This window comes from Rhinoraja longicauda, chromosome 22 (assembly GCF_053455715.1).
Source record: "Rhinoraja longicauda isolate Sanriku21f chromosome 22, sRhiLon1.1, whole genome shotgun sequence".
NCBI classification, from domain to species: domain Eukaryota; kingdom Metazoa; phylum Chordata; class Chondrichthyes; order Rajiformes; family Arhynchobatidae; genus Rhinoraja; species Rhinoraja longicauda.
Window position 1 is genome coordinate 35227842 of NC_135974.1, and position 24233 is coordinate 35252074.

Genomic DNA, 24233 nt, shown 5'->3' on the forward strand with positions numbered 1-24233 from the left:
CCCACACACACACCCCCACCCCCCCCACACCCTCACACACACACCCCACCCCCCCAAACCCTCACACGCACACCCCACCCCCCCCACACACACACAGCCCCACAAACACACCCCCACCCCTCCCCCCCACACACACACCCACCCATCCCTCCACACAAACACACACACCCACCCCACACACACACACACCCACACACACACACCTACCCCCACACCCACACACACCCACACACACACACCTACCCCCACACCCACACACACCCACACACACCCCCCCACCCCCCCGCACACACACCCCCACACACACACACACACACACACACACACACACACACCCACACACACACCACCCCCCACACCCCCCCCACCCCCCCCACACACACACACACACACACACACCCACCCCTCCCACACACACACACACCCCCACCACCCCCCCACACACACGCACACACACCCCACCCCCCCACACCCCCACCCCCCACACACACACACACACACGCACACACACCCCCACCCCCCCCCACACACACACACACACACACACGCACACACATCCCCACCCCCCTCCCCCCCCCCCACACACACACACACACACACACACACACACACACACACACACACACACACACACACACACACACACACACACACACACACACCAAGAAACACTAAAACATGCTTTTAACACGTACTTAAAATAACAAAACAGAAAGAAAAGACAGACAGATCGTTGTCTAGGCGGCCATCGACGGCGGCCCTCATCACTTTAATTTCATGTACCTTGTGTTTTTATGACTGTTGGCAGATCAATTTCCCTCCTGGGATAAATAAAGTTCTATTGTATCGTATCGTATCAATAGACAATAGACAATTGGTGCAGGAGTAGGCCATTCGGCCCTTCGAGCCAGCACCGCCATTCAATGTGATCATAGCTGATCATTCTCAATCAGTACCCCGTTCCTGCCTTCTCCCCATACCCTCTGTCTCCGCTATCCTTAAGAGCTCTATCCAGCTCTCTCTTGAATGCATTCAGAGAATTGGCCTCCACTGCCATCTGAGGCAGTGAATTCCACAGATTTACAACTCTGACTGAAAAAGTTTTTCCTCATCTCCATTCTAAATGGCCTACCCCTTATTCTTAAACTGTGGCCCCTTGTTCTGGACTCCCCCAACGTTGGGAACGTGTTTCCTGCCTCTAACGTGTCCAACCCCTTAATAATCTTATACGTTTCAATAAGATCCCCTCTCATCCTTCTAAATTCCAGTGTATCGTGTCGTATCGTGTTGTATCATAAGCTGTCCATTGACCCACAGATTCACTGTGAGTGGATAGAAATGCAGAGATATGGCCCACATCAACTGGGTGATTATGAAAGTTCAAACATTAGTACAATGCATCGATCAGTATGAAGGTGCATTTTGCAGACACCACACGCATCCGACATTTCAGAGAATTGATTCACTTTTTTCTCGAGCTGCCAGGAGTCCAGTTAAAATATGAGCCTCCAGCCTCAATCCCAGCATGTTCTCGGAGTAGAGACATTCCATTAAGCACTGACAGTCCCAGCACACCAATACCTGCACGTTACAGCTAATAAACATCTTCGCCCTTGCCAGCTGGAGCTTAGGCAGATTTGATTCCAGCAATTCCACTGCGGTTTCGAAGCAACTTGATTCTGCCACTTTGAGCAGAACCACCTGCAAAGTGCCTCCAATGGCAAAATTCCCCCAAAGCTAATTTAAAAAAATGAAAGTGGATCAGTTAGACAGCCTCCAGAAAGAAGGGGTGGGCAATGTTAACCCATTGGTCTAATATTGGCAGCAAAGCAATTTCATGCTGCCTGCTTGTGAACAAGATTACTGTGTGTAGTCAGCATGTACTGGCTGCTAATTCCCTTCACACGAGGGCCAATTTCACGAGTGACTAGTGCCACTTTGAGTTAAGAACCGTGAAGAAAAACATCTCTCCGTGCTTTACTTTAGCGCAAAATTAGTTTAGTTTAGTTTACCAACATCTTGCAGAGACTTGGGTGGATGGATAGTCCTTCCAGTTCCGGTCTTAACAGACCGCCGTCCTCTTTGACTTTCACTTGGTTCAGTTTTTTGAAGAGTCGATGAAGAAGCTCAATGAAGGCAGGCAAGAGATATTCACATGGGCACGCTGCCAGCACCGATGCCCATCTGTACGGAGTTTGTGCCTTCTCCCCCTGACCTGCCTGGGTTTTCTCTGGGATCTCCGGTTTCCCCCCACACTCCAAAGACGTAGTGTGGGAGGAAACCAGAGATCTCAGAGAAAACTCACGCAGGTCACGGAGAGAACAGCCAAACTCCCCACAGACAGCACCCGTAGTCAGGATCGAACCCGAGTCCCTGGCGCTGTAAGGCAGCAACTCTACCGCTGCGCCACCGTGTCGGCTTCCACCAACCAGCTTTGTATCCACTTGGCCATCTCCTGCTGAATTACAGGTGATCAAAGCGCCCAGACTAGAAAGTATAGACCAGGGGAGCTCCCGATCGAGAGAGTCTGAAGAAGGGTCCAGACCTGAAATGTCACCATGTTCTCCAGGGATGCTGCCCGACCTGTAGAGCTGTTCCAGCACCCTGTGTCTTTTTTTTGATAAACCAGCATCTGCAGTTCCTTGTTTCTCCAGACACAAGCCTACCTTGTCAAAGCCTTGCTCATAGATGTCTGGAAGATGATTTTCCAGCATGATTTAGGTATTCGTGAAATGAGCAGAAAGGGGAATGTTTGCTGTTATTCAGGATTTCACACACAGTGTGAAGTGTTGCATATTTCATAAAAATCACACTTTTCTCACATTTGCTTTATAGACTCACAATAGAGCTAAAGAGTCTTACAGCATGGAAACAGGCTCTTGAGCCCAACTTGCCCACACCGGCCAATATGTCCCACCTACACTAGTCCCACCTGCCTGCATTTGGCCCATATCCCTCTAAACTTGCACTATCCATGGACCAGTCTAAATGTTTCTTAACCATTGCAATAGTCCCTGCCTCAACTATCTCCTCCGGCAGCTCGCTCCATACACCTACCACACTTTGTGTGAAAAAAATAACCCCTCGGGTTCCTATTAAATCTTTCCCCCCTCACCTTAAACCTATGTCCTCTGGTTCTCGATTCCCCTACTCAGGGCAAGAGACTCTGTGCTTCTACACGAAGGTAGGCACAAAGTGCTGGAGTAACTCAGCGGGCCAGGCAGCATCTCGGGAGAGAAGGATTGGGTGACGTTTCGGGTCTTCTCGACCCATTCCTTCTCTCCTGAGATGCTGCCTGACCCGCTGAGTTACTCCAGGATTTTGTGTCTACCTTCGATTTAAGCCAGCATCTGCAGTTTTTTTTCTTACGCACTGTGCGTCTACCCGATCTATTCCTCTCATGATTTTGTTCGCAATATGAAAAGGCATAAATTATTATTAGCTCTGCATTTTATAATCTGCATGCATCTACCAAATTACCCTGCCTGCTGTTTAAATTGCCCTTCCTCTCTTCCTACTTGAGTAACAATGATTTTCTAAGGAGCGTTCACAAGAGTGGGCTGAGATTGTCTCAGCTAAGAACGTTGTTTACTCAAAATGTAATCATCCTGTACAAGGGAGGCGAGATTAACGGAATTGTTTGAGAATTGTTCAAAACCAACATAACGCAGGCAGGCAAAACGTTTACAAATAAATCCCAATTTAATAACAGTAGGATATTTGCTGAACTGTATGCAAAAAAGCATTTCACTGTACCGTCCTAGGTACATGTTACAATAAAGTGCCATTGAACCATTAACTTAAGACTTTAGAGATATAGTGCGGAAATAGGCCCTTCGGCCCATTGAGTCTGCTCCGACCAGCCATCACCTCATACACTAGCACTGTCCTGCACACTATTACTGACATCTGTCCACCGTGGCAACATATGTGATCCCTATCAGACCACTGCCAGTATCCTAAGGGAAGAATGTGAAGGTTTATTGTCAGTTTATTAAACTGCATGCCTATGTTTTGGTTTAGTTTAGTTTGGAGATACAGCGCGGAAACAGGCCCCTTCAGCCCACCGAGTCCGCGCCGACCAGCGATCCCCGCGCACTAACACTGTCCTACACACACTAGGGACAATTTGCAATTATACCAAGCCAATTAACCTACAAACCTGAACGTCTTTGGAGTGTGGGAGGAAACCGGAGCTCACGGGGAAAACCTATATGCGTCACGGGGAGAACGTGCAAACTCCACACAGACAGCACCCATCGTCAGGATTGAATCCTGGTCTCTGGCGCTGTGATGCAGTAACTCTACCACTGCGCCACCAGGACTAGAGGTCACAGCCTCAGAATTAAAGGATGTTCCTTTAGGAAGGAGATGAGGAGAAATTTCTTTAGTCAGAGGGTGGTGAATCTGTGGAATTCATTGCCACAGAAGGTTGTGGAGGCCGTCAATGGATATTTTTAAGGCAGAGATAGATTCTTGATTAATACAGGTGTCAGGGGTTATGGGGAGAAGGCAGGAGAATGGATTTCAGAGGGAGAGATAGATCAGCCATGATTGAATGGCAGAGTAGACTTAATGGAATGAATGGCCAAATTCTATTCCTATCACTTATGAAAATGAATTTATTATGCCAAAAACATTTATAACATCTCGGTCCCAAGACAATAATTGGGCTATTTGAATAATTGGGATTGCTGATTCATTGCATTATGTACAAAATGAAATATAAATGCAAATTAAATAATTTCTGATGGCAATTTGTGTCTTCCTTTTGACTGGAGTTAATCAGCAGTTAAGATGTTACAAGATGAGTTGATCAACAATAAATCTATCCAATAGTGCCCATTAGAAACATGTATACCCAGGGCCAGGATTAGGTGCATTCAAGAATGAATTCAAAGGAGTTTTTATAATTGAAAAGTTGTACACAGTCTAATGGAAAGGATAATCATCGATGAGACATGACCATTGGCAACTTGTTTTGTTATTTCATTGCAAGAAACAGCAATCAAATTTACTTTTAAAGTATTCGGTGGCAAAATGGTTTGTCAGATTTTAAGGCTGCCAATTTTTTTTTTAAACAGAGAAAATAATCTAATATTTCAGAAGCAATGGTGTGCTGTTATGGGGTTATAGTCTTACAGCACAGAAACTGGCCCTTCGGCCTAACTTGCCTTTGCCAACCAAGATGCCCCATCTACGCTAGTCCCACCTGCCCGCTTTTGGCCCATATCCTCTAAACCTTTCCTATCCAGGTACCTGTCCAGGTGTCTTTTAAATGCTGTTTTGGTACCTGCCTCAACTACCTCCTCTGACAGCTCGAAATTAGTATTGCTTCACAATAGTCAGGATCTAATGCTGGACACAACCTTTCTCCCCTCTAAATTGTTGATGTTGTTTGGTAGATGCAGATCTTGACACAATACTGAAGGAGGACATTGATACCTAACACCTCCTTTGCAAAGCCGACATCTTTAAATTACCCACAAAATGCTGGAGTAACTCAGCAGGTCAGGCAGCATCTCGGGAGAGAAGGAATGGGTGACGTTTCGGGTCAAAACCCTTCTTCAGACTGAAGAAGGGTCTCGACCCGAAACGCCGCCCATTCCTTCTCTCCCGAGATGCTGCCTGACCTGCTGAGTTACTCCAGCATTTTGTGAATAAATACCTTCGATTTGTACCAACATCTGCAGTTATTTTCTTATACTCTTTAAATTACCCACACATTTTATACTTTGCTTGATTTTAGTTTCCATTGAATTCGATGAGTGTGCAAATTTAGCAAAGGATGGGGAATAAATAGGGTGAGGGGCGATCTTGAATGAATGAATGTGTGAAGGAATACTTTATTGTCACGTGTAACAAGTCACAGTGAAATCCTTTGCTTACAAGGTGTGCAAATAGTCACCACATAAAGGGCACTGGCAAAGTTACAAAGTACCCCCGCGCCAGGTCCCCCTTTGTTCCCCCCCCCTCACGGTGGTCCCCCCACACCAGGTCCCCATCGTCCTTCCCCTGGCAGCGGCGTCCTCACTTCCACGTGTCCGCCCTCGTCCGTGGGCTGGCACCAACATCCACCGCGCGCTGACCTACCTCTCCACTATCGATCCTATGGAGGTGGACAAGATCACGAGAGGAATAAATAAGGTGAATGCACAGTCCTTTCCCCAGAGTAGGGGAATCGAGAACCAGAGGGCGTGGGTTTAAGGTGACAGGGGAAAGATTTAACAGGAACCTGAAGGGCAATTTCTTCACTCAAAGGGCGGTGGGTGTATGGAACGAGCTGCCAGAGGAGGTAGTTGAGGCTGATACTAAAACAGCATTTTAAAGATATTTGGACAGGCAGCTGGATAGGGCAGGTTTAGAGGGATATGGGCAGATGCCGGCATGTGGGACTAGCGTAGATGGGCATCTTGGTCGGCCTGTGCAGGTTGTGCCCGTTTCCATGCTCTATGACTCTATTTCCTGGAGTACCGTAACAGGAGAAATAATTACTTCCTTATTTATTTGTGTCTCCACTAAAAAAAAGACACAAAGTGCTGGAGTAACTCAGCGGGCCAGGCAGCATCTCTGGAGAACAGATCTGAAACGTTGCCTGCCATGGTCTCCAGAGATGCAGCCTGACCCGTTGAGTTACTCCAGCACTTTGTGTCTTTCTCTGGTATAAATCCGCATTCCAGTTTAGTTTATTGTCACCTGTGCCAAGGTACAATGAAAAGCATCTGCAGTTCTTTTTTTATTATGTTGTGTCTGCACTAGCTAGGCTGGATTCCAGCAAATCACCTGGAGATGTTGCCTACAATTTAGTTGAGTTTAGAGATACAGCGCGGAAACAGGCCCTTCGGCCCACCGAGTCTGCGCCGCCCAGCGATCCCCCACACACTAATACACACGAGGGACAATTTTACACATACACCAAGCCAATGAACATACAAACCTGTACGTCTTTGAAGTGTGGGAAGAAACCGAAGATCTCGGAGAAATCCCACGTGGTCCTGGGGAGAACGTACAAACTCCGTACAGACAGCACCCGTAGTCAGGATCGAACCCGGGTCTCCGGCACCTGCAAGTGCTGTACGGCAGCAACTCTACCGCTGTGCCACCGTGCCATCCATTTATTTTCCTTGAAGCAAAATCAACTATTTATTGGCTTATTGGCTAATTTTATAATTCACATATAAAATTATAAAAGGACTGGACAAGCTAGATGCAGGAAAAATGTTCCCAATGTTGGGCGAGTCCAGAGCCAGGGGCCACACAGTCTTAGAATAAAGGGGAGGCCATTTAAAACTGAGGTGAGAAAAAACTTTATCACCCAAAGAGTTGTGAATTTGTGGAATTCTCTGCCACAGAGGGCAGCGGAAGCCAAATCACTGGATGGATTTAAGAGAGAGTTAGATAGAGCTCTAGGGGCTAGTGGAATCAAGGGATATGGGGAGAAGGCAGGCATGGGTTATTGATTGGGGACGATCAGCCATGATCACAATGAATGGGCGTGCTGGCTCGAAGGGCCGAATGGCCTCCTCCTGCACCTATTTTCTATGTTTCTACACATCGGTGAATCTGAGTACTTTCACACTGAAACAATATCCCTCATCTTCACAGAATGAGTTTACCAAGACATTAACGCTGACAAATATTAAGTTAATTTAGCATGTTTTTTTTATTACTTGCTTTTATTGTTGCAAGAGACAAACACTGATTTCACATTAATACATTTGCGTTTTAGTTCAATGAATAATCTCAATAAAAGCTAATATTTTAGAATATTCAGGCACCACAGATGAAAAGCCTCAGCTTTGATTTGGAGATTTAGATACAAATGGAGAAACCTTTAGATGAATGTTCCTTCAATTTGCAGATAAATACACAATTGTATTATAGATGACCAGCCAAATGCTTTTATAACTATTAAATGATGTTTTTACATATAATTTACTGCAATCAATGCATAACAGCAGTACAGAACACAATATTGTGTCATGATAACATGTCATCCAACTAAAATTATTATAATATTTATTTGAAACCGGTTTCAAGGTAAAGCATAGTAAATTGTTAATAACATGATTGCAGAAATTACTAACAGATACAATGTGGTGGTTCCAACGACCAAGGCTTTGACATTAAGTAGAATCAGAGTGCAAATATTTAACAAGCTCAGATAGTAATTTTTCCATTTGTTTGCTTTAAGGCTAATATGAGCTGATTATACATGTGAGGTACTTATTATGAAATAGCAAAGAGATGAATCTGACAAGGAATTATTCACTCAAGGAGTGATTGAACACTGAGTAGACTCACTGCACATTAAAAGATGCTCTAAACATCACAATAACGCTCGATTTTCAGAAATCATCTCTTCCAGTTTCCCAATTGGAAACCGGCCAGGATGGATATTGGCCGATTAGCTTGTAATGTCTGATGTCATGCTGCAAAGATGGATTTTTGCAGTTGTAAACAATCACAAATAAAGTGTAAACTTCCACCACAGTAAGAAAGCCATGCCCTGCGAAAGGTTTTATTACAATCAAATATATATCGTTTATATTTTCATATAAATAATTTAATAAGTTGTTCTATCCTTTTCTTTTACCCGTTAACTTTTTTTCGACCTGGGTCACAAACATTCACAAAAAATATTAAATAGTTTGCAAGCCCATTTTGTTTACTGTTGTCATCTCCAACTATGATGATAATAGACAATAGACAATAGGTGCAGGAGGAGGCCATTCAGCCCTTCGAGCCAGCACCGCCATTCAATGTGATCATGGCTGATCATTCTCAATCAGTACCCCGTTCCTGCCTTCTCCCCATACCCCCTGACTCCGCTATCCTTAAGAGCTCTATCCAGCTCTCTCGTGAATGCATTCAGAGAATTTGCCTCCACTGCCTTCTGAGGCAGAGAATTCCACAGATTCACAACTCTCTGACTGAAAACGTTTTTCCTCATCTCAGTTCCACAATCGCCTACCCCTTATTCTTAAACTGTGGCCCCTTGTTCTAGACTCCCCCAACATTGGGAACATGTTAAGACATCGAATGGAATGAGGAGCATCATGAAAGGTATTGCACTCTCGTGCAAGAATACAGATAACGTGTCCAACCCCTTGATAATAATAATGATTATTATTTTATTTTAAACAACTTCTGGGTGCTCCGGTTTCCTCCCACGTTACAAAGATGTCCAGGTTTGTAGGTTAATTGGCTTCTGTAAATTGTCCCCAGTGTGTAGGATAGTGCTAGAGTGTGGGATGATCGATGGTCGGCACGGACTCGGTGGGCCGAACGGCCTGTTTCCACACAGTATCTCTAAAAATATATTTGAGTATACATATAGTGACATTTTGCTGCCACTTACCCTTGTTTTCGATGTCAGCTGATCCCATGATCATTGCTGGTATTCCAGTCACTGATGCAAGAACCCAAATGCGCAAGTTGAAAACCTTTGCGCTGAAAGGTGATCTCATTTTACTTTAAATACTTTCAATTAAACCTTCCCATATGATGAATGGACCACTATATTTCACTGACGTGAGATGAATCCAATCTTATAATTAATATATCTTACAATTAATTAGTATATTTATAACCTAAAGCCATCAGCGAAGATTTAGACTTGTGTAAAAATCTGAAAGTTTTAATAACTTTACAATTTGTTTTTGTCTTGCGTCCAATGGCACAGCGGTAGAGTTGCTGCCTTACAGCGAATGCAGCGCCGGAGACCCGGGTTCGATCCCGACTACGGGTGTTGTCTGTACGGAGTTTGTACGTTCTCCCTGTGACCTGCGTGGGTTTTCTCCGAGATCTTCGGTTTCCTCCCACACTCCAAAGACGTAAGGGTTTGTACGCTAATGGGTTTGACATTATTGTAAATTGTCCCTAGTGTGTGTAGGATGGTGTTAGTGTGCGGGGATTGCTGGTCAGTGCGGACTCGGTGGGCCGAAGGGCCTGTTTCCGTGCTGTATCTCCAGACGAAACAATAGGTTAGCTTTTCTAGATATGACACAAGATTTAGTGATGGCTTTTCATTAGTATTTCTCTTTGAATAACCTGTCCTTGTGTTGTTGGAGATGGAATTGTGGTTCCTTTGTTCCTTTTGAAATTGCAGCAGGGATGGTTTATTTCAAAGGCCTACAGTCTGAGTCACCTCCATCTTGTTCTCCTGCTGGCCAGAAGCTGAAGCTGAAGCTGAAGCCGCCCCCATTTCTAGTCATGCCGGATTTTCAAGGCCATCTGTATTCTTGCACGAGAGTGCAATACCTTTCGTGATGCTCCGCATTCCATTCGATGTCTTGAACTCGGCTTGGAGAGCAGAGGGGAAGCAGAACTCCTTGAAGCACCTTTTGAAATTTTCATCCAGAAAGGCGTAGAGCACGGGGTTAAGGCTGCTGTTGGCGTAGCCCAGGGCAACACAGAAGTGCCAGCTGGGCATAATGGTCAAGATTTCACGATTGCAGACCACTTGGACCAACACGAGAACGTGGACTGGGGTCCAGCAGATGATGAAGACGGCCACCACCACCAAGACCATTCTCGTGATTCTCCGCAAATTCCTGTCCTTCTCCTTCGACCCGGAGAGGACACGCACCCTCCTCAGCCGGCGCAACATCAAGGTGTAGCAGACGGTGATGACCGACACCGGGATGACGAAGGAGAAGAGGAACACCGCGATCTCAATGATGGGCTTCCAGTAACTGTAGGGTTGAGGGTGAACCAGAAGGCATTCGATTTCTGAAAGAAGAGGAGCGAGATATAAAACATGTTAAAACACGTTGAATATGGAGGCACAAGGAAATGTCGATGCTGGAATCTTCAGCAAAATACTAAGTGCTGGAGGAACTCAGCGGGCCAGGCAGCATCTGTGAAGGGAATGACTCTGGCAATGAAGGCAAGTGTACCGTACGTCTTCTTTACCACCTCATCTACTTGTGCTGCCACCTACAGTGAGCTATGATCTTGTCACCTTTGTTGCAAAAACGCTGGTGCAGCAGGTAGAGCCGCTGCCTCGCGGCGCCCGACACCCGGTTTGATCCTGACCTCGGCTGCTGTCTGTGTGGAGTTTGCACGTTCTCCCTGTGACCGCGTTGGTTTCCCTCCGGGCGCTCCGGGTTCAATAGACAATAGACAATAGGTGCAGGAGGAGGCCATTCGGCCATTCGAGCCAGCACCGCCATTCAATGTGATCATGGCTGATCATTCTCAAACAGTACCCCGTTCCTGCCTTCTCCCCATACCCCCTGACTCCGCTATCCTTAAGAGCTCTATCTAGCTCTCTCTTGAATGTATTCAGAGAATTGGCCTCCACTGCCCTCTGAGGCAGAGAATTCCACAGATTCACAACTCTCTGACTAAAAAAGTTTTTCCTCATCTCCGTTCTAAATGGCCTACCCCTTATTCTTAAACTGTGGCCCCTGGTTCTGGACTCCCCCAACATTGGGAACATGTTTCCTGCCTCTAACATGTCCAACCCCTTAATAATCTTATACGTTTCGATAAGATCCCCTCTCATCCTTCTAAATTCCAGTGTATACAAACCTAGTCGCTCCAGTCTTTCAACATATGACAGTCCCGCCATTCCGGGAATTAACCTAGTGAACCTATGCTGCACGCCCTCAATAGCAACGTCCTCCCACATCCCAAAGACGTGCGGGTTTGTAGGTTAATTGGCCCTCTGTATATTACCCCCAAGTGTGTAGGGAGTGGATGAGAAAGTTGGTAACACGGAACTATTGTGAACTGGTGATCGATGGTCGGCATGGACTTGGTGGGCTGAAGGGCCACCTTGGTACATGTGGCAGTATAGTACCATTGGCCAGGTGAGTTGGCAGTACTGTTCATTGTGTGACCATCCCCTGGGTGCATCATTAGTAATGTCAAATAAGACTTGCACTTTCATATTCCATACACAAGGTGCAGAGTTGCGGCTTTACAGCGCCAGAGACACGGGTTCGATCCTGACTACGGGTGCTGTCTGTATGGAGTTTGCATGTTCTCCCGGTGGGTTTTCTCCGGGTGCTCCTGTTCCCTCCCACACCCCAAAGACATGCGGGTTTGTATGTTTATTGGCTCCTGTAAATTGTAAATTGTCCCTTGTAAGTGTGTGTAGGATAGTATTTATTCACAAAATGCTGGAGTAACTCAGCAGGTCAGGCAGCATCTCAGGAGAGAAGGAATGGGCGACGTTTCGGGTCGAGACCCTTCTTCAGACTGATGTCAGGGGGGCGGGACAAAGGAAGGATATAGGTGGAGACAGGAAGATAGAGGGCGAACTGGGAAGGGGGAGGGGAAGAGAGGGACAGAGGAACTATCTAAAGTTGGAGAAGTCGATGTTCATACCACTGGGCTGCAAGCTGCCCAGGCGAAATATGAGGTGCTGAAATGAGGTGTAGGATAGTGCTCGTGTACGGGACCACTGCTGGTCGGCATGGACTCGGTGGGCCGAAGGGCCTGTTTCCACGCTGCATCTCTAAACAGATATTTTAGTGCGCACACACACACACGCACACACGCACACACACACGCGCACACGCACACACATACACACACGCACACACACACGCACACACACACGCACACACACACACACACACACACACACGCACGCACGCACGCACGCACACACACGCACACACACACGCACACACACACACACACACACACGCACACACACACACACACACACACGCACACACACGCACACACACACACACGCACACGCACACACGCATGCACGCACGGCGCCATTTTGCTGCCACTTACGATTGTTTTCCATCTCGGCGGATCCCATGATCATCGCAGGTATCCCGATCACTGATGCAAGGACCCAGATGCCCACGTTGACAACCTTGGCGTTGTAAGGTGTCCTCATGTCCAAGGCTTTCACCGGGTGGCAGACGGCGATGTATCGATCCACGCTCATCACAGTCAGAGTGAGGATGCTGGTGAACATGTTGTAATAGTCGATTGATATCGCTAGTTTGCAGAGCACGTTTCCAAAGGGCCAGAAACCCAGCAGGGCGTCGGTGGCCTGGAAAGGCAACGTAACCAACTCTAACGCGTCCGCAACTGCGAGGTTGAAAATATATATGTTTGTGGCCGTCTTCATCTTGGTGTATCTGAAAGAAACCAACCTCATGAAACATAGAAACATAGAAAATAGGTGCAGGAGTAGGCCATTCGGCCCTTCGAGCCTGCACCGCCATTCAATATGATCATGGCTGATCATCCAACTCAGTATCCCGTACCTGCCTTCTCTCCATACCCCCTGATCCCTTTAGCCACAAGGGCCACATCTAACTCCCTCTTAAATATAGCCAATGAACTGGCCTCAACTACCTTCTGTGGCAGAGAATTCCACAGATTCACCACTCTCTGTGTGAAAAAAAAAATTCTCATCTCGGTCCTAAAAGACTTCCCCCTTATCCTTAAACTGTGACCCCTTGTTCTGGACTTCCCCAACATCGGGAACAATCTTCCTGCATCTAGCCTGTCCAACCACTTAAGAATATTGTAAGTTTCTATAAGATCCCCCCTCAATCTTCTAAATTTCAGCGAGTACAAGCCGAGTCTATCCAGTCTTTCTTCATATGAAAGTCCTGCCATCCCAGGAATCAAAGTGAGAGTTCTCTTTGAAATTATTCTTGAATTAAATCATAGCTCTTCAGAAGAGAGACATTTTAAAACGATAAATATGAAAATCTTTATCCGAGATCAAAGACTACAAATTGGATAGAGTGGATGTGGAGAGGATGTTTCCACTAGTGGGAGAGTCTAGGACTAGAGGTCACAGCCTCAGAATTAAAGGATGTTTCTTTAGGAAGGAGATGAGGAGGAAGTTCTTTAGTCAGAGGGCGGTGAATCTGTGGAATTCATTGCCACAGACGGCAGCGGAGGCCCAGTCAGTCAAAAAAATTTAAGGCAGATTCTTGATTGGTAAGGGTGTCAGGGGTTATGGGGAGAAGGCAGGAGAATGGGGTTGAGAGGAAAAGATAGATCGGTCATGATTGGACATAAGGTCACAAGGAATAAGAGTAGAATGAGGCCATTCAGCCCATCAAGTCTACTCCGCCATTCAATCATGGCTGATCTATCTCTCCCCCCCAACCCCATTCTCCTGCCTTCTCCCCATAACCTCTGACACCCATACTAATCAAGAATCTATCTATCTCTGCCTTAAAAATATCCATTGACTTGGCCTCCACAGCCTTCTGTGGAAAGGAATTCCTCCTCATCTCCTTCCTAAAAGAACGTCCTTTAATTCTGAGGCTGCGACCTCTAGTCCTAGATTCTCCCACTGGTGGAAACATCCTCTTCACATCCACTCTATCCAGGCCTTTCACTGTTCTGTACATTTCAATGAGGTCCCCCCTCATTCTTCTAAACTCCAGCGAGTGCAGGCCCAGTGCCGACAAACGCTCATCATAGGTTAACCCACTCATTCCTGGATGGCGGACTAGACTTGATGGGCCGATTGGCCTACATCTGCTCCTATAATTTATGAACCTATGTATACACAATCGGATGGTCACCTGGGACGACAGGAATGGAGGGGAAGGCTGCAACGCGCCTTTGCGGCCTGGAAAGTGGTGTCAAAATGGCGACTCTTGTGTGAAAGATACATCTTCTGGATGCGCTGGGACGCATCCTCAGTGATGTGACCTGTGTTTCGAGTCTCACAACATCAGACACCCTCGCCCAGGCAACCCAGCCGGGGATGACCAGGCCCGAACTTGCGTCCTGCGTCTCACCATGGACCTCTTGAATACATGGACTCAGTGGACTGTCCTGCACATTCTGTACTAACAGGGGGATTGTACTTGCATATGGTGGTAGTCTTGCTGAGCTGTGTGCAATTTCCCAATTTCAAGAAGCCATAGACCCATGCAGACAACACATCTGTCAACAGATTAAAACATTGCTTTCAGATATACACAATCCCTAGGCTGATTTTTGACTCTAGTAGACTCTACCAGGGACACTAGTAGAAAGCACTGGCAAAACATTGCAGAAACAATATAATTTCCACCTCAATTATGGATGAAAATCACCCCTCTAATGTTGTTGTACTTGGTGTGAAATGGCTGTTACTTATGAATCTCTACTCTAATGAAATATTGGTTCCTTGCGAGACTTTCTACATCCAGTACAATGTATTGCAGTAAACAGCAACATAATTGTTCTGTTTGCCACAAACAAGAAAGAACACATCGTTGTGTGATCAAACTGGCGGCTTTTAAGAATAATTGTGTTTCATTGTACATTTCTAAGTTAAAATCAAAGTTATTACAGCACTAAAAAATATTCATTCAGCTACCTCTGTGCCAGGGCCAACTCTTCAAATAGACAATTTAATTTATTTTTCGCATTTATCCTTTTCTCAAACATTTTCATTTAAAATTGTTATAATTTATATAGTGGCCTCATGCATAAAAACATTCCATTTTCCCATGCATTTTCTCCTTTGAGAGTTTCTTCGAACTTTCCTTCATTTTCTTCGATGGATGTTCCTGTGTGAGTGGAAAAACTTGGAAGGTTAATATGGATAAGATTTCAGGATGCCGTGCTCAGGATGGGTGGCACAGCGGGTAGAGTCGCTGCCTCACAGAGCCAGAGACCCTGGTTCGATCCTGACCTCGGCTGCTGTCCGTGCGGAGTTTGCACGTTCTCCCTCTGACCACGTGGGTTTTCCTCCAGGTTTCCTCTCAGGTACCAAAGACGTGCAGGACTGTAGGTTAATTGACCCCTTGTGAATTGCCCCTAATGTACAGGGTGTGGATGAGAAAGTGGGATAACGCAAGAATTACTGTGAGCGGGTGGTCGATGGACTCGATGGGCCGAAAGGCCTGTTACCATGCTGTATCTTTCCATCGATCAATAGAGTTCTGGTCAGGTGGTCCTTCTATCTAGAAATACAATGCCTTTGACATTGATTGGCCCCATGAGGATCATCAAATGCCACCAGTTTTCAGTGGAGCAGGAGAAGACACGAGTGTTTAGTTGTCAGCGCTGCAGTGAACTTCTACGTTATCACATTTCCAGCAGCATAACCGGCTGGCAAACACAATACTCAGAGACTCTACTGCTGTGCCACCGTTTGTGCGATGTATCTCCAAACTAAACTAAAACTAAAATAACGTCCAGATTTCTAGGTTGAAAAGGTAAAACACATTTATAAGCCCTAAAAGAAACAATGCCAGTTAAAAAAAAAAAGCCTTAAGTCCTTAGGTCTACCAAAGACATACCAAAGTGCATGGTTCATGGTTTAGTTACTGGGTTTTTATAATCAAAAATATTTATTCAAATATTAAAATAATATATACAATACAATGAAACCAAAAACAGACCCCACCATCATAATACCAGACAAACAATAAACTATTATACAACTATCTTACACTCCTTGTCAAGGATGCATTCCATCCCCGCGGTGCCCAGCGGTCCCGGAGATCCCCCAGGGTGCCCGTGGACAGCGCACAGTCCCTCGCTAACACCTCCCGGGCACGGACGTAGCCCCAGAAAAGGGGCAGGCAGCCGGCTCGGGCAGAGCCCTCTTCCGCCTGGTGGTTTAGTTACTGTTGGGTCATGTTCAACAGCCTAATGGTTCATCCACCAAACAACACGATGGATATCATAAAATCTTGCAAAAACAATAGACAATAGGTGCAGGAGGAGGCCATTCGGCCCTTCGAGCCAGCATCGCCATTCAATGTGATCATGGCTGATCATTCTCAATCGGTACCCCGTTCCTGCCTTCTCCCCATACCCCCTGACTCCGCTATCCTTAAGAGCTCTATCTAGCTCTCTCTTGAATGTATTCAGAGAATTGGCCTCCACTGCCTTCTGAGGTAGAGAATTCCACAGATTTACAACTCTCTGACTGAAAAAGTTTTTCCTCATCTCCGTTCTAAATGGCCGACCCCTTATTCTTAAACTGTGGCCCCTGGTTCTGGACTCCCCCAACATTGGGAACATGTTTCCTGCCTCTAACATGTTCAACCCCTTAATAATCTTATACGTTTCGATAAGATCCCCTCTCATCCTTCTACATTCCAGCGTATGCAAGTCTAGTCGCTCCAGTCTTTCAACGTACGACAGTGTCAGAAACGGAATGTCAATAAAACAATGTGTAATAGCTGTGTTTCATATAAAAGCTTTTCCCGGCACTACGTGAAAGGTGATGCAAGCTCTCCCCGTATTATGAATGCCCGACTTAAGACCGCCTGTCCACATGGACCATCATTGAGCATGCTCCTCACCCACCTGCCATGGAGTAGACTGAGACTGACTCCCCTCTTCCCCCCCCCCCTCTCCCACTCCCCAATCTTTGCACATCCCCAATCCTTTCCACTCATCACTTTCACTTCATGTTTCATGTACCTTGTGTTTTATGACTGTTGACAGAACAATTTCCCTCCTGGGATAAATAAAGTTCTATGGTATCGTATCGAGACTGGCAGGATGGGCATGGTGGACGTGGCAGGTATGCCAGGCATCACGGTGGCGCAGCGGTAGAGTTGCTGCCTTACAGCGAATGCAGCGCCTGAGACTCAGGTTCGATCCTGACAACGGAGGTTCGATCCGCCTGTACGGAGTTTGTACGTTCTCCCCGTGACCTGCGTGGGTTTTCTCCGAGATCTTCGGTTTCCTCCCACACTCCAAAGACGTACAGGCTTGTAGGTTAATTGACTGGGTAAATTGTAAAAAAAAATTGTCCCTAGTGTGTGTAGGATGGTGTTAATGTGCGTGGATTGCTGGGCGGCGCGGACTCGGTGGGCCGAAGGGCCTGTTTCCGTGCTATATCTCTAAATCTAAATCTAAATGGCAACTCCATTTGTGCTGTACTATCACATTCTGTAGAGTAATCTGATTTTTTAAAAAAGTTTTAGAGATGCAGCAAGAAAACAGGCCTTCCGCCCACTGAGACCACTCTGTTAATCTATCACTCACTCATGTATAGGATGGAACTACAGGTGCTGGTTTAAACCAAAGATATAGACACAAATGCTGGCGTAACTCAGTGGGACAGGCGGCAGTTTCTCTGGAGAGAAGGAATGGGTGACGTTTCGGGTCGAGACGGATCTGAAGGGTCATGGTCATGGTCACGAACAAACTCCATGCAGACAGCACCCGTAGTCGGGATCGAACCCGGGTCTCCGGCGCTGCATTCGCTGTAAGGCAGCAACTCTACTGCTGCGCCACCGTGCCGCCAGTTAAGCAGCAAACTTTAGATTGCTTCAAGAGGATCGACACAAAGTGTTGGAGTAACTCAGCGGGTCAGGCAGCATCTCTGGAGAAAAGGAATAGGTGATGTTTTGGGTCGAGACCCTTCTTCAGACTGCGATTCAAGGGCAAGGGAAACAAGGGTTACAGACAATGCTATAGAGAGATATAGAACAAATGAATGAAAGATATGCAAAAGATAATGACCATCAAGGGTCCATTGTTGGCTGTGTTTTAGGTTGTAACGAGTTATGCAGGCAGTGAAACTAGTACGTTGACTAGAGTGGGGGAGAGACGGAGAGAGAGGGGACGCAAGGGTTACTTGAAGTTAGAGAATTCAATATTCATACCACTGGGTTGTAAGCTGCTCACGTTTCATATTTTCATTGCTTCATTTGATCCCAGAATAGATAGGGTCAAGTGAAGCAATTTAAAATTTGCTACATAACTGTAATAAGGTGTTGAACATAAAGGAGAAAATATCTAAAGCATGGTGCCCCATCAGTCAGAGAGTTGTGAATCTGTGGAATTCTCTGCCTCAGAAGGCAGTGGAGGCCAATTCTCTGAATGCATTCAAGAGAGAGCGAGATAGAGCTCTTAAGGATAGCGGAGTCAGGGGGTATGGGGAGAAGGCAGGAACGGGGTACTGATTGAGAATGATCAGCCATGATCACATTGAATGGCGGTGCTGGCTCGAAGTGCCGAATGGCCTACTCCTGCACCTATTGTCTATTGTCTACTAGTTCCACTTGCCCACATTTAGCCCATATCCCTCTAATGCTTTCCTATCCATGTACCTGTCCAAATATCTCTTTGTTATAGTACCAGTCTCAACTACCACCTCGGGCATGGACAGAAAATGTTGGTGTAACTCAGCGGGATAGGCAGCATCTCTGGAGAGAAGGAGGTCGAGACCCTTCTTCAGTCGTCTCCAGAGATGCTGCCTGTCCCGCTGAGTTACTCCAGCTTTTTGTGCCTATCTGCAATTCCTTCCTACCTATCCCCTCAGGCAGCTCGTTCCATATAACCACCACCCTCTGTGTGGAAAAGGTGCTGGTCTTCCACCCCTGTTCATCATCCAGAATCACCTTTGAATGTCCTCCTCAAAAGTTGAATATATCAGGCCATTACTTCTTCATTTCAATAAGGCATATAACCAAAATGGCCATCAAGATAAAAGCATCAACCAAAGTCCTTCAGATTTCACCCAATTTTTTAAGTGGCAACTCTCAAGAATAAATTATTCTCAATAAGATGTCAAATAATGTCTACCACATAAAAACAGCTAATTCCATAGAGTTAGTTGTTTTATACAACTGAGATAATCAGTATTAGCAAAGTAAGGTTTTAAAAATGTACAGGAATTGCCTTGACAAGTATATTGCCTTGTAAAACTTAACTAAGATTTTAAAGTATTCAGTTTTATAGTATCTCTTACTTTTATGATGTAGCATTTATAACTATTGAGAGTTCTTTATCAATAAAGTTGGAAACAATTCGAATGTTGGTCATAAATCATGGAGTTTTATATTTGTCTCGTTTTTATAGGAAGATCGTAAATGTCTGTGTAAAGAATAAATTTAAAGTTTCATTGTAGGTAGCAAGCTACAGAATGACTCCTTCCCAAAATAATACTGATGTATGTTGGTATATCATTCATAAGAATAGCTGGAAATTATTCTTGAATTAAATCATAGCTCTTCAGAAGAGAGACATTTTAAAACGATAAATATGAAAATCTTTATCCGAGATCAAAGACTACAAATTGGATAGAGTGGATGTGGAGAGGATGTTTCCACTAGTGGGAGAGTCTAGGACTAGAGGTCACAGCCTCAGAATTAAAGGATGTTCCTTTAGGAAGGAGATGAGGAGGAATTTCTTTAGTCAGAGGGTGGTGAATCTGTGGAATTCATTGCCACAGAAGGCTGTGGAGGCCAAGTCAATGGATATTTTTAAGGCATAGATAGATAGATTCTTGATTAGTACGGGTGTCAGGGGTTATGGAGAAAAGGTAAGAAAATGGGGTTAAGAGGGAAAGATAGATTAGCCATGATTGAATGGCGGAGTAGATTTGATGTGCTCAGTGGCCTAATTCTGCTCCTGTCACTTATGAATATGTGAAATTCAGCTATACATCGCCTCTAAAATTTCTTTCAAATAACCGGTAGATTCCTTGCCAAGAACATGAAATGAGAAAATTACTTTTTAATATTTTATGGAAGTTTATCATTTCTGTACTGCAAACATCTCAATAAATAAGACATAGAAACATAGAAAATAGGTGCAGGAGTAGGCCATTCGGCCCTTCGAGCCAGCACCACCATTCAATATGAACATCCAAAATCAGTACCCCGTTCCTGCTTTCTCCCCATATTCCTTGATTCCGTTAGCCCTAAGAGCTAAATCTAACTCTCTCTTGAAAACATCCAATGAATCGGTCTCCACTGCATCGGTCTCCACTGCCTTCTGTGGCAGAGAATTCCACAGATTCACAACTCGCTGGGTGGAAAAGTTCTTCCAAGACAGGGGAGTGTGTTAGATTATGTGCTAGATGAATTTAAGAGAGAGTTGGATAGAGCTCTAGGGGCTAGCGGAATCAAGGGATATGGGGAGAAGGCAGGCACGGGTTACAGATTGTGGATGATCAGCCATGATCACAACGAATGGCGGTGCTGGCTCGAAGGGCCAAATGTCCTCCTCCTGCACCTATTTTCTATGTTTTTCGATGTGCTGCAGGCTAGTAAAAGTCTTCACACACAAAGTCAAATCCATAGAAGTTCTCGGATGCAATTACATACCCCCATAGGAATAGAAAACAATGCTCGTTAAGACCAGCATTAAATGTGTAGCTTAAATTGCAAATGAGAGTCAATTTGTTGTTGACAGGAATTAGAGAAGTGACAGTTACAGAGAGTGTCACTTTCTATTTTATTTCAAAGTCGGCCCAGGTGAGTCTGTATTTTTTTGTCGAGTCTATAATTAGTACATGGCTTCATTTGGCTCCTCCCATATTCTGTTTGCAGTCCAATGGTGTGTACATAGACACAAAACGCTGGAGTAACTCAGCGGGTCAGGCAGCATCTCGGGAGAGAAGGAATTGGTGACGTTGCGGGTCGAGACCCTTCTTCAGACTGATGTCGCGGGAGGGGCGGGACAAAGATAGAATGCAGTCGGAGACAGGAAGACCGGTGGGAGAACTGGGAAGGGGGAGGGGATGGAGGGAGGGGGATAGCAAGGGACTATCTGAAGTTAGAGAAGTCATTGTTCATACCGCTGGCGTGTAAACTACCCAAGCGAAATATGAGGTGCTGTTCCTCCAATTTGTGCTGGGCCTCACTCTGACAGTGGAGGAGGCCCAGGACAGAAAGGTCAGATTGGGAATGGGAGGGGGAGTTGAAGTGCTGAACCACAGGGAGATCATAGAGTTGTGTACATAGAGTTCTCCAATTTTAAGTCATCCCCCCTTTCCCCTCTCTCTGTCCCGTGCGCTGCTACCCCCAGCTTAATGCCCATTCATTCTTCCATTTCTCCCCCAGTCCCGCCACTGTTACCACCTCCCCACCTCATCCACACCCACCCAATACCCTCCCTCTGGCTCTACATTTCACTCCTCTTACCTCCGTATCTGAAACTCTTTTGTCTCCTTTCCAACTCTAGCCTTTGTCACCTGCTCCACCCATCTGCCAACCAACCTCCCCTCACCTGTAGGAAAGAACTGCAGGTGCTGGTTTTAATCGAAGGTGCACACAAAATGCTGGAGTAACTCAGCGGGACAGGCGGCGTCACTGGAGGCCTTCACTCACCTGTCCCCTCACCTGTATCCATCTATCACCTGCCATGCTTTGTCCTGCCCCCACCTCATTTCCAGCTTTCTCCCTCCCCCCCCCACCTCAATCAGTCTGAAGAAGGGTCCAGACCTGAAATGTCACCTGTCCATCCCCTCCACAGATGTTGCCTGACCTTCCGTGTTACTCCATCACTTTGTGTTTTGCTCAGGATTCCAGCATTTTTATTCCTTGTGTCTGCTGCTGATCCAGCCCATGCACTTACAGCACATTTTCACCCACAGCCTTAATAATGAGTCTGTAAAGGCCAAAGTCACCCTTCGTTTCTATAATCAGCTTCGAATGGAGAATTAAAAAACAACAAAGGTAGACACAAAATGCTGGAGTAACTCAGCGGGTCAGGCAGCATCTCGGGAGAGAAGGAATGGGTGACGTTTCGGGTCGAGACCCACAGGGTCAACCATTCCTTCCCTCCCGAGATGCTGCCTGACCCGCTGAGTTACTCCAGCATTTTGTGTCTACCTTCGATTTTCCTACATAAAAAAACAACAGGTATCATAAATCTGAATTAAAATCAGGAAGTATTTAAACCAATTGAAGCCAGCAGCATTTTTAAAGGAAAAGAAACAGACTTTAGTTTGACATCAAGAAGCTGAAACAAAAATAAGGTAACTATAAAATGACTGTACATTAGTATGATGGCTTTACTGATATATAAGACTTAAAATTGCCTGCAGAAGGTAATAGTTTGTAGGTCACAAATACTATATCAGTGTCCAGATGCAGAAACAAGGAACTGCAGATGCTGGTTAATATACAAAAGGGACACAAAGTGCTGGAGTAACTCAGTGGGTCAGGCAGCATCTCTGGAGAACATGGATGCTTTGGGTCGAGACCATTCTCCAGTCTGAACCTTATCCATGTTCTCCAGAGATGAGTTACTCCAGCACATTGTGTCCATCGGTGTCTAGATTGTAGGTTAAGGTTGATTATCAATCCATCAGGTGCCCGTGACATCAACTTTCCTGTCATTAACAGGAAAAGTAATTAATTTGCAAAATAATTAATACCAAATGGCAAATGGCTATGATTAACATGATTAACTCAAAAAAGTAATAACTTGTGCTGGAGCAGTTTTATAGTCCTGGGTTATGTTAATTCCACTGGAGACCAATGGCTGATGTGTGGACTCTTCAGGACCACAGCTGGAATGTAGATGTATCAAGTCTAGAAGCCAAGCTTTCCAATCAATTTTCCAATTGTGCTTCACTGCTGGAGTTTGACATCATTCACATTGGTGAATTGGCTGTAAGATTCAGATGAAACCATAGTTCTGAATGGGCATAGTTCGACCGTAGAAAATAGAAAACGCTGGAAATATTCTGTGATACAGTGAAAAGCTTTTGTTGCACGCTAACCAGTTAGCAGAAAGACAATACATGATTACATTCGAGTCATCCGCAGTGTACAGATACATGATAAAGGGAATAACGTGAATCATGTTTAGTGCAAGATAAAGTCCATCAAAGATTCAAGATTCAAGATTCAAGATAGCTTTATTGTCATCCAAATTGGACGAAATTCAGTCACCCACAGTCCAACAACAAAAGCATCAAAATAGGCATTAAGCATCAAAATAGGCATTAAGGGTCTCTAATGTGGTAGATAGTAGCTTAGAACCACTCTTTAGTTGTTGGTAGGATGGCTCAATTGAATAATAACAGCTGGGAAGAAATTGTCCCTGAATCTGGAGGTGTGCGTTTTCACACTTCTGTACCTCTTGCCTGATGGGAGATGGGGAGAAGAGGGAGTGGCCGGGGTGAGACTGGTCCTTGATTATGTTAGTGGCTTTGTCGAGGCAGCATCCTCAAAGCCCGAGGCTTATGGAGTTCTGTATGGAGTTTGTACGTTCTCCCCGTGACCTGCGTGGGTTTTCTCCGAGATCTTCGGTTTCCTCCCACACTCCAAAGACGTACAGGTATGTAGGTTAATTGGCTGTGCAAATGTAAAAATTGTCCCTAGCGGGTGTAGGATAGTGTTAGTGTGCGGGGATCGCTGGGCGGCGTGGACCCGGTGGGCCGAAGGGCCTGTTTCTGCGCTGTATCTCTAAATCTAAAAATCTAAGCATGAGGTACAAATGGAGTCAAATGTAAAATGGTTCCACTGAATCTTGTTCTAAACCCTCATTGATTTTGGCAGATAATGGTTTTGCATCCTTAACCTCAG

At 45.5% G+C, this 24233-nt stretch overlaps 1 protein-coding gene across 3 annotated transcripts in view; it reads right to left on the bottom strand.

Moving 5' to 3' along the window:
- Window positions 1-7656: 7656 nt before the first annotated feature.
- oprl1 (opiate receptor-like 1) overlaps window positions 7657-24233 on the bottom strand; it is a 173752-nt gene continuing 157175 nt past the window's right edge. For all 3 annotated transcript variants that reach the window (XM_078419127.1, XM_078419129.1, XM_078419128.1), the window contains 2 exons: window positions 12763-13118; window positions 7657-10734 (listed from right to left, as the gene is read on the bottom strand). In XM_078419127.1, coding sequence (XP_078275253.1) covers window positions 10214-10734; window positions 12763-13118 — 877 coding nt within the window. In that variant the 3' untranslated portion in view covers window positions 7657-10213. The remainder of the gene's footprint in view (window positions 10735-12762; window positions 13119-24233) is intronic.